Source organism: Pygoscelis adeliae, unplaced genomic scaffold (assembly GCF_000699105.1).
Source record: "Pygoscelis adeliae isolate BGI_AS28 unplaced genomic scaffold, ASM69910v1 Scaffold225, whole genome shotgun sequence".
In the NCBI taxonomy this organism is placed as follows: Eukaryota; Metazoa; Chordata; class Aves; order Sphenisciformes; family Spheniscidae; genus Pygoscelis; species Pygoscelis adeliae.
In genome coordinates, this window is record NW_008824898.1 from 698,819 (window position 1) to 709,259 (window position 10,441).

General features: G+C 37.0%; 1 protein-coding gene across 1 annotated transcript in view; it reads left to right on the top strand.

Moving 5' to 3' along the window:
- APIP (APAF1 interacting protein) overlaps window positions 1-7,347 on the top strand; it is a 12,912-nt gene extending 5,565 nt beyond the window's left edge. The window contains exons 4-7 of the mRNA XM_009324672.1: window positions 535-652; window positions 1,753-1,888; window positions 4,508-4,675; window positions 6,586-7,347. Coding sequence (XP_009322947.1) covers window positions 535-652; window positions 1,753-1,888; window positions 4,508-4,675; window positions 6,586-6,598 — 435 coding nt within the window. The 3' untranslated portion in view covers window positions 6,599-7,347. The remainder of the gene's footprint in view (window positions 1-534; window positions 653-1,752; window positions 1,889-4,507; window positions 4,676-6,585) is intronic.
- The last annotated feature ends 3,094 nt before the right edge of the window (window positions 7,348-10,441 follow it).

The following is a 10,441-nucleotide window of genomic DNA, read 5'->3' on the forward strand; positions in this document are numbered from 1 at the left end:
CTGACTTGTAAAAGAAGATTAGAGAAGAAAGTTTTATTGCTGCCCTGGACAATTCTTTGTACTATTGTGAGTAGCTGATTGATGCAAATATTCATGTAAAGCTACTAAAAGCAAGGTTTAAAAAAATAGTTTTACAAGTTAAATATATGTAGGTTTAATTCACATCCTTTGTTGGTTCTTTAAGGGGGGAAGGAAAAGTACATCTAAATTTCTTTTTTTGAATCAGTTACTACTTTTCCTTTTGATCTATTGTCTGTTATTTAGATACAGGCTGTCTCCTTTCTGAGAAAATTTTAGTTTTACAAATACCTGCTTGGCAGCAGTTTGAATAAAAAGAGTACCTAATATTAATTCACATTACACGATGTCAGTAAATAGTATTAGAAGCTAGAATAAATGCGGTGCGTTACAGCACTTTTACAAAGTTAAAATCACATTCTATATTAAATATATGGTGTATATGTTTGTCTCCCTAGAAGGAAAACAAAACTATTCAGGTCATCACAGGTCAAAATAATTTCTCCTTTCTTACAGCCAGAAGATATGTTTGTTTGTGACATGAACGAACAAGACATCAGTGGTCCTCCACCACACAAGAAACTAAAGAAAAGCCAGTGCACACCTCTTTTTATGAATGCCTACACTATGAGAGGTGCGTAGCAAATGTTTTTAGTTCAGCAATGACTGAAACACTGTATATGCACATCAACAAAATTGAAATTCAATACCATATTCATTATACATGGAAGTTACAGTGAAATAAACATGGATCTATAAAATAAATTGATTTGCAAAGGAATATGTACAATGGAAGGTAATCCTTGGTAACATCCTGTGAGTGTCTTTTACATTTTAATCTTCTCATGCAGCTATACCTGTGATTATCTTTTCGGCACTAGTTTTTAGTGCAGTACATTAGTAGGTTGTGGGAGGAGCTGGGGGATTTACAGCAGTTTTATACAAATTTTTGCCTATTCAGCAACTATGTTTTAGATCCTTTTACAACCATTGGCTGTGATCAAAGGTTCTAAATTACGGCTAGGTGAAAAAAGTATGAAACTTTTCTTTTGCAGGTGGACAGTGATGGAGAGTTTTTGCTGTTGTGTAAGATTTACATTTGTTACTTTAGAAAGGATTTAGGGAGTCTCTTCTGATCTTCCTGCACAAGAAGCTTGTATGTGTACCTGAGGAAAACTCATTTCATATTTTTGGCAACACTGCAAATTTATAAGTAAATTATAATTATTGTCTACCTATCTTTCCATCGTGACACAGTAAGATAACAATAAATATTTTTTCAGAGAATCAGTGGATAATCGAAGAAGAGTACTAGCATAAAAAGAAAGTAAAAGTCTTTAAGCTTTCGTCTCACAAATAAGTTTGGGAATTCTTTAGAATCTCAAAACTCTGATAAAGTTAACAGAGTGTTGCAGTCATTGCAGTATGTAAAGAAATGTACAAGTAGTGTTTCTCCTTGAATTTGTGCAAGTAGTTTCTCTCCTGGAACTTGTCACTAACTAAAAGTTAACACTTGTATCCTAAGACAATCCATAATTAACCTTTATAGCTGAGTAATTATCTCATACCTTTATTTAGGTTGCTGTATATTTTTTTCTCTAATACAGTAGATCGCCATTTGCTAAGATGCCTAGCCAAAGGAAATGAATAAAGTATGTGAATAAATTTTTCTTAATAGACACATTTTAAAATTAATTCTAAAAATATATTTTTTTCTTCTTCTTCTGTTCTTAGGGGCAGGCGCAGTAATCCATACTCATTCCAAGGCTGCTGTTATGGCTACCCTTCTTTACCCAGGGAGCGAGTTCAGTATTACCCATCAGGAGATGATAAAAGGAATCCAGAAGTGTACTTCAGGAGGCTATTACCGGTACTTCTTTATGTTTGAGAAAACTTCTTAAGAGTCCTTCATACTTCTCTATGTTTAAGAAAAGAAGCATGCTATCTGATCATTTGTTTCCAGCGATATAAATAGATGACAAGTCATTTGAGTTATGTGCACTAAAGTGTGTAATATAAAGTATTAGGAATAAGAAATAAAAAGACCTCTGGAATAAATAAATCATTGGCTTTCCCTAAGAAGGGCTCAAGCCTTTGGAAGAGATCTGAGATAAAGTCTTGTAATGTCAAGGCTACTGTGATCTGTTGATCTACATAAACAAACCAAATAAAGAGCTATGTCCTGACAAATATCTCAAGAACAGAGATGTTAACACATCTATACAATGTTAAACTGAAACTGGAGCCAACCGACATGAGGTTGGATTGATAACATACAAAATACATTTTGGTGGACTTCACATACCACTGCCTGTGCTAGTTTAGGGCATGTTAAGAGAGTAGAGGATTTCAGATTTTACTTGACAGACTTTGAAAGAAAATTCAGAATAAACAGCTCATTAAAGATAATGTTATTACTTTCAAGGATGAGCTCTGAGGTAAGTGCTGAGTTATTCCAAATTATGTGTGATGGCTTGTTTTGAGGACTCCACCCACAGAGTGTTGAATTGGGATCTGCAAACAACATTTATATAATATGTGACAATTAGATGAAAAATTGAAATGCTAAATTCTTCCCACTTTTTGATATTAATTTTTGTAACTAACTATTGCCCTTTGGCAAGGGAGCAAGCTGTATGTCTTGCGTGTGATTTTACGCCCAGGCGTATTTTATTCAGTTTTGGTTGACTTGCCAGCTTTACTTTCTTGTCAGCATTAGCACTTGTATTTTTAATGTGGCAAAAGACACCCCTTATATTGAATTGTCTAACAACACTGGTTTTTAAAAAATCCACAACAATCTTCTTTTTTGGATATGCATTTTGAATTCTCAAACATTCCTAAATGTTAGTCAGGAGACATTGGGTTCCATATCTCTGAGTTGTCCTGTGTCTTCCTGTTAATTTACCAGAAAAACTAAAGAAATCAAAGCTCCAGATTACATGGTTCCTAAGTACATATTCGTCCATACTAGACTGATTCCACTGTCTTGCCTCACGCAAGGCTCCCCATTGAATTCAAAAGAAATTTGATAGTACAGAATGGGATCTTTCAAAAAAGGGATTGACAACATATTGTTTCTAATTACATGAACCTTTTCTGGAAGCTATCCAGGAAAATGCTACAGATAGGATAATCAGAAGTATTTGTTGGCCTAAATATGATCCCAGTGATGCCAGAATAGTTTTACCTTTGACTTCAGTAGAAGCAGAACTAGATCTGTAGTAAATAGCTTTGAAAGTCTCAGACTGTCCCAAGGTATTTTGTATGAAGGTTTGGCTAAATGTAGGCTGCTTATATTTCAATAAAACTAAAGAGAGATCAAGTATTTAACTCATTCGTAGTCTTCTTGGGGTTTTATAGATATTAGTTCTTGATAAAAAGCTTATGGTTAAAGTTTTTTAATCCAAAAACTGATTAGTGATGAATCAGTTATGGTATTTATACCTACTTCCAAACTCACATCCAAGTAGAAAGCAGAACCTAGGAAACCAATCCCTTAGCTCATTTGGCCTCACTAGTAGCAAACACTCCAAATCTAATTTTAATGATCAGAATATGTAAGAGTCAAAGTAAACCTACAAAAAACACCTACTATTTTTACAGACTTCCTTGGGAAAGCATCAGCATTGAAAACTGTAAGGGATGACAAGCTGTATTATTCTTACCATTGCTTTCTCTCTGTGTTTTATAAAAGTAAGTACTACTAGCATCCACTCATGAAATATCTATGTGATCTCAATGATAAATCTGAACCTGAACTGGGGACTTATTAAAACTATTTAAACAAGTTTCTGCCAGTGTTAATTAAGGCTCAAGCAGTGCCAAATATCCCGGTCCTCCTTTAGAAGAAACTCTTAGGCAAGTTCCACTCAGTAACATGCATCATCTTGTCTTTGGAACTGGGGTTCTCAGGCTCTCTTAAGATCACATATAGCCCACCAATGACTCCATCACAGAGAATTTATTTTTCATGTGTTGACTCTACTTTCTATTTATATGCCTTAGCAGGACAATCTTATTTCCGGGGGCTTTTTGGACTACCTAAATTAATTTTTTTCTGCTCTCCAGCAAACAGCTTAATTTCCTTCTTCATGATGTGATTCTTTTAAATAATTTAATCTGAGATAAAGCTTGTAGGTGATGCCAATACAGGATGAAGAGAGTCTGAAAAAGTTGTAAAGGGACCCTACTACAAAGTGGTATGTGAACAAACAGCTACACCTAATACATTAAAGTGTTATTTTTTTTGTGTGCCTCAAGTGTAGCTCAGGTGTTGCCAGTATAGCATACGTTTGGGAGTGAGAGATGTTCCTGAGAGTTCTTATGTTACAGCGTGACTCACAAGAGAAGAGCGTAGAGTCACTAGTGTTGAGAATTTGTTAACATCTTTACACAGTCAAAGGAGAATCTCTTTCTTTTAGGGAAAAGCTTCATACATCCAAACACAGCATTTTTTTAAATATATGAACATTCATTTTTCTTTTAGATATGATGATACACTAGTGGTTCCCATTATTGAGAATACACCAGAAGAGAAGGATCTCAAGGAAAGAATGGCACATGCTGTGGAAAAATACCCGGACTCTTGTGCTGTATTGGTCAGACGTCACGGAGTTTACGTATGGGGAGAAACATGGGAAAAAGCCAAAACGATGTGAGTACAATTTAGATATCTTTTGCCATTATACCTCAAAATCTTAATGACCTTAATGTCATGTGTATTTCCAACCCATGGACAATTATTCAGAACGTTAAGTTCTGGCCTCACTGGATGTATAGGGAGCTTTTGGGAATGAGTTCATCCATGATTCCACCGCTTGGTTTTCCTTTCATATGTTGGCTGATAGGGTTGCCAACATTTTCCTTTCATATGGACAAGTCCCTCCTCATATGAAACCTGCAGGCAATCTCTGCTTTTATATGACACCTGCCAATACTGTTTGTGTAGTCTTCCCTAGTCCCATTTTTGGAATTTACTTCTTCATTTGCTGATGGAAATGCAGCAAATCAGGATCATGTAGCAAAAATGCTGGGCACTTTCCATACCGCAGTAATGGAAATAAATGATAATAGAGCTGTCCAGTCAGGCCGTCGCATTGGTGATATAAAGCTCAAGGAAGAAAACTATTAATTTTCATAAAATATGGTAGGACTTGAGCCTTACTTTACATTTCACCTTTTTTTCCTTTTAATTTTAGGTGTGAGTGTTATGATTACTTGTTTGACATCGCAGTGCAGATGAAGCAGCATGGGCTAGATCCTTCAAAATATCCAGCAGGAGAAAACGGGATCTTGTAAATGACAACAACATTTATATTCAGGTGTGAATTTATCTGTAGAGATGATCTGTTTGGAGGGAGAGACTACAGATGACACCATCACTTCAGTCTGCTTCCCCACTCAGAAAACTTCAGTATTGCACATCTCCCCCACTCCGCTCCATTACCACTGCAATTGTATCTATGCCTGAAATAATGCTCCTTTACCACACAATGCAACTTGTATTAATGTAATGTAATGTATTAATAGTTATGTCCTGTGCACATTTTAGCACCTATGTACAGCATGGAATGCAATTGCTTTTTAAAACTAAATTGTATCAAACATTATCAGAAAAAGGCAACAGAGAAAAAAGACCCCAGCCTAGTAAGCTAATCTATGCAGAGATGCCTGAACACCCACTTTTGTTCTTCAGCTTGCAGGATCAGGTTTGATTTCAGTCTGTCTCAGTGGTATTAGTTATATGGTGCGTTGTTTTTTTTTTCCATTCAGCAAAAATGGCTGCTTGCAATTTGATTGTTTCATTGATTAGTCTTACCTGTTTACCTCACACAGCAAATTAACGTGACTTTCTGTTTTCTAATGTAGCAATGATCAATGTTTTGAAAGTTTTCGTAACAAATATTTTAAAGTAAAAGCACATAGATAATATGATCAGGCAGTACTTTACATGAAGGATCCCTGAAGCAACTCTCACATAAGCAATATACAGCTTGGTATGGCAAAACACGGTGGTAGCATAACGTTTCAGAGTCTGGTACACTTTTCTTCCTGAAAATCTAAGCAAGTGTAAAGATACCAGTACTGAGAATATAAAGGAGTTGCTAGGCCAAAGTGGTGGTCTAATTAAACAGGATAGGCTAACTTGTTGCACAGAGTTGGCCCAACAGATAGTCCTCTCCACCCACCACGTTTGCATCAGAAGAGATGACAAATGGCTGCTCAGGCATGATGAGCCCAGAATAGACAGGTACTTGGATCATTAGCCTTTATGCCCACAGTAGAGGAGGAAGCAGTGGGACAGGAGGCTTGCTATCAAGTGAGTCTCTGCGTGAACAGATAGTTGGAGTGCTGCCACTGCATACAGTGATGAAGACATGCTGGCTAACACACCTGCACAGAGCTACCTCATGGCCTGCAAGAACCATTCTAAAATTGCTCCTCAGCCCCTGCAGTTGAATAGGTTGGGCTAACATAGTGGCATTAATATTCCTTTGCCGATTTCTTACGACTAAATACCTGGTTTTAGAATATTTTCACTTTTCTCTTGTTTCTCCTATGCAGGTTTCTTACATGACGATGGGAGTTCCAGATTCCACCTCACACTGTTAAAACCAGAAGGGGGAGCTGTTATACTCGGCTGATTGACAGATGTCAGCAGTCAGTTTTGACTGTTAAACACATCCAAGAAGAAAAGGAGACTTAAAAGAAAAATGCTGAACAATCATTACCATTTATGAATCCTGTCAACTGCTACAGTATTGAATGAAAATACAGGAATGAAAATTCAGATGCAAAAAAAGATTTTGAAAAAAGCTATGGAGAACTAATGTGACATTTTGTTTGCATGCTTTAAAAATTCCTATTTCAACAACCTGCATTTGTTGATCCTGCTCTACTGCTACATCATTTAACTTGTTCTAGGTCTCCATTTCTGAAAGTTATAGTAGTCTTTATTCTTGGGGAAAAAAAGTGAGGACAACCTCTTAATTAGAAGTCAGGTATAAAGTTTAAAGCATTGTTTGAACTGTTGATTCATTCATGCCGTGCTAATAGGATTTTTTTTAAATTAAGCCTGTAGCATATGTATTTTTAAATTCTCTTAATTGTCATTATAATGAGTGGGAAACACATAATTTTATAGCGTGCATTTAGAAGTTGTTACTGAGAGACTGCTCTGGGTCTTGTCTGTTTTTTACTTCTTTAAATTAATTCACTTTCAATAAGATTTTGTTTACTACAACTTTAAAATGGCTTTTTATGACCTATGATTAGCCAGTCTAAGGTAGATTTAATCAAACTGCTCATTAAAATACAGTCTCACATATTTATGTATCTTAGTGTCTTCTTTCAAAATCTCCTGGAATGGCCCCCAGTGGCATCAGTCTAAGCCTTGATTGACCAACTTTCTGATTGAGACTCTAGTCCCAAGGGTGAATTGTGACAGGGTAAGCGCCAATTGACCTTGTTTTCTGCTAGGGGCCATGCATTCCCACCACTTCCCCTTGCACCATCTCTGGCAGTTTTCTGAGCTTCTGTGAGGTGAATTAACTCTTCGACCTAAGAGAAAACAACTGCGGGAGTTGGGGGGGGGGGGGGAATTATTGTATTGTTTCCTAATAAGCCACTGGTAAAACATTGAATCAACTCAGAGGTGGGTCCAAAGAGAACCAGAGCTGGGGCAAAAGAGGAGATGGCTGAAGCTGGAGATGGAAACAATGCTTCCCCCATTTCACGGGGATGACTGTTCAGACTTACTCGGCTACTTGTGGACAGGCATTCACTGTGGATGTTCTGAAGAGTTCAGAAAGAACTGAAATCGGTGGAAAGTATTCTGCTAAACCAAGAAGACAGGAAGAAACTTCATAAATTTTTCCCCATTAATGAGCATTGACTTTTCTTTAGTTATGTATGTCAGACTACTGATTAAGCACAACATATGCTGTTGGTCTCTAGTTACTGGTAATTGCGTTGTGCTGAACTTCCACAAAAAACATCCTGCTTTGGCTTGGTGGGTATTCATGTCCCCACGTAACAGTCTGTCACTGGGCAGCAACAAAACTCATTTGCAGTAAGGCATCGTGGTATAAACCAAGCGCCTGTTGGCCTGATCCAACCTGCTGGGTACCAGCTGCTTCTAAGGAAGTAAGATGTGGTCACCTGTGCCATGACAGCCTGGTGTAGCCACCGGAGTTGTTGCTGCTATGCTGTCTGTTTGCCAGCAACCAGATCCCTCTTATCTCCACATGCTCGTAGCAGCTACAGCCTGCCTTTCTGTGCTGCACAAGAGAGCATGTTCAGCATCTGCTGCTACCAGACCAACAGCAGCTGTCAAAGATGACATCAAGACCTCAACTGACGAATTTACCACTCCACAGGAATGACTCATTATAGAACGATCTGCCATCAGCAACTTGCTGAGTACTCATCTACCAAGATAACATACCCTCACTTCTCTGGGATGCTTCAAATTTTCTCAATAGGAAATACCTAAGCTTTGCTCTCAAATTTTCCTGTCCCTGTCAGTCAGATATCAACTAAAAAGCTGTTAAAGGAAGTGCCATATAGTTCAGATAGGCCTCTTCTTTTTCCTCCAGTGATTGGGCTGCAAGACTCACCAGTGTCGATTATAGTGAATTTAATTGAACAAAATCTTTGCCATTCTATTCTTACGTTAAAGGAATAACCATATTTTGTTCTTTTCTGGATTTCCTTACACATTTTAGGAACAAAAGAATAGCATCGACTGTTTTGTGGTTTATGCCATTGACTTTATTTCTGAACTCCAAACGCTTGTGCTACCTGATTCTTAAAATTCGTAAAGAGTAGTGCTGCTGTGCTGACAGACTGGCAGGTTTCATTAAGATCAGTGTCTTGTGACCATTAGGCATGTTTGTCCTTCTCTACTGTACATGCTGTACCTGCAGTGTGCAACCTTTAAACCTTAGGCAGAGGGTGACCTTAATTATTGTGAAATAGTGGTTATCGCTAAGTTACTGCAGGTTGTTGACTGTATGTTTATTGCTACATTTTTTCATTATTAGACACTTGTTTGTCAGTGGCAAATATTTTGCAGTGACTTGTGAGTGTATGTGGATTGCAGTAAGAACCTGAGTGAAGAATGTTATTTTTTAGATCAGAGAGTGACTTTGGACAGGCCGCATACTCCTCTGCTCCACTTAAGCACAAAACACATCTCTAAGTATTTTCAAGACTTCAGAGGTGCAACTGACATGAAGGGAATGCAGATTGTATTTCCCTTAGCTTTTCTTCCCTGTGGGCATGCTAACGAAAATACTTCTTGATGTGACAATCCACTTAATCTTGAAATCTAGTTGCCATCTATTGATTGTGACCTTTAATTTTTTATTTAAACTGCTAGATTTCTGCAAAAAGTAAATTCCTGTGGTATTCTGATGATGCTGTCAGAATAGGACATAATTGTATCATTCCATAATACTGATGTTTTGTAAGGATAAAGATGATTTTACACTTGGTGTTGTTTTGTTCTGCATGTATAATGACAAACTACAAAAGAAGACTCACAAGGAAAGGTATTTTTTGCCAAATATATTCTTCTGGGGTCATGTTAATGACAAATATTCATTTCCTCATCCAGCTACAATTTGCCACTCTGCAGCCTTTCTAAAATCTGCATGAAATATCAAATTTCTATAGTTGTAGTCAAGTTCTTTCATACAGGATTCCGAGATGCTGATAGTCCCATTCAGTGGTATGGAAATGAGCTAAATACGCTCTTCTCACATCTGTGTGTGAACTTTCAACAAAGAAATCAATTACTTCACAGCTTTAGTGGCTTCATAAACTTGTGAAATGATTACTGTTTCCCAGTGTTCAGAAAGCTCTTACAGTTCAGCTCCAATTATGTAGAACAAAAATATGCAAATTTCCTATATGATTTAAAGCTTCTAAACTCCCATAATTTTTAAGTTTAGATCATTTTCTGATGTGAATTGTAGGCTAATAAGCCAGCTAAGTATTTTTATACATTTGCAGCAAAGACTAGGTCTCCATCAAAGTCAATTATCTAAGTTTAGTATCACCAGATAGGCTTATGTAAAAATGACATAATTCCCATTTCAAGTGGGTCATCCAAAAAATTAACTTCCAGTATTTCCCAGTAAAAGTAATTTCCTAGCAAACATCCTACTTGCTTTCCAAGAAGGAAATGAAACTGCAGAATACAGCATCTTGAAACATTGAGATACAGCTCTAACTTACAGTACACAGTTATGATGCCAATATAGGTCCTCTAGTGAATGCTGTAATGCCTGAACAACTGGCATCCTATTTATTTCCTTTAACTCTGAAATCGTTATTGAAAAATTAACATCTAAAAAAGCCCCCTGACTAGTGGAACAATATAAATAAACCAGTAGCCTTCCTTTAATTTTTTTTT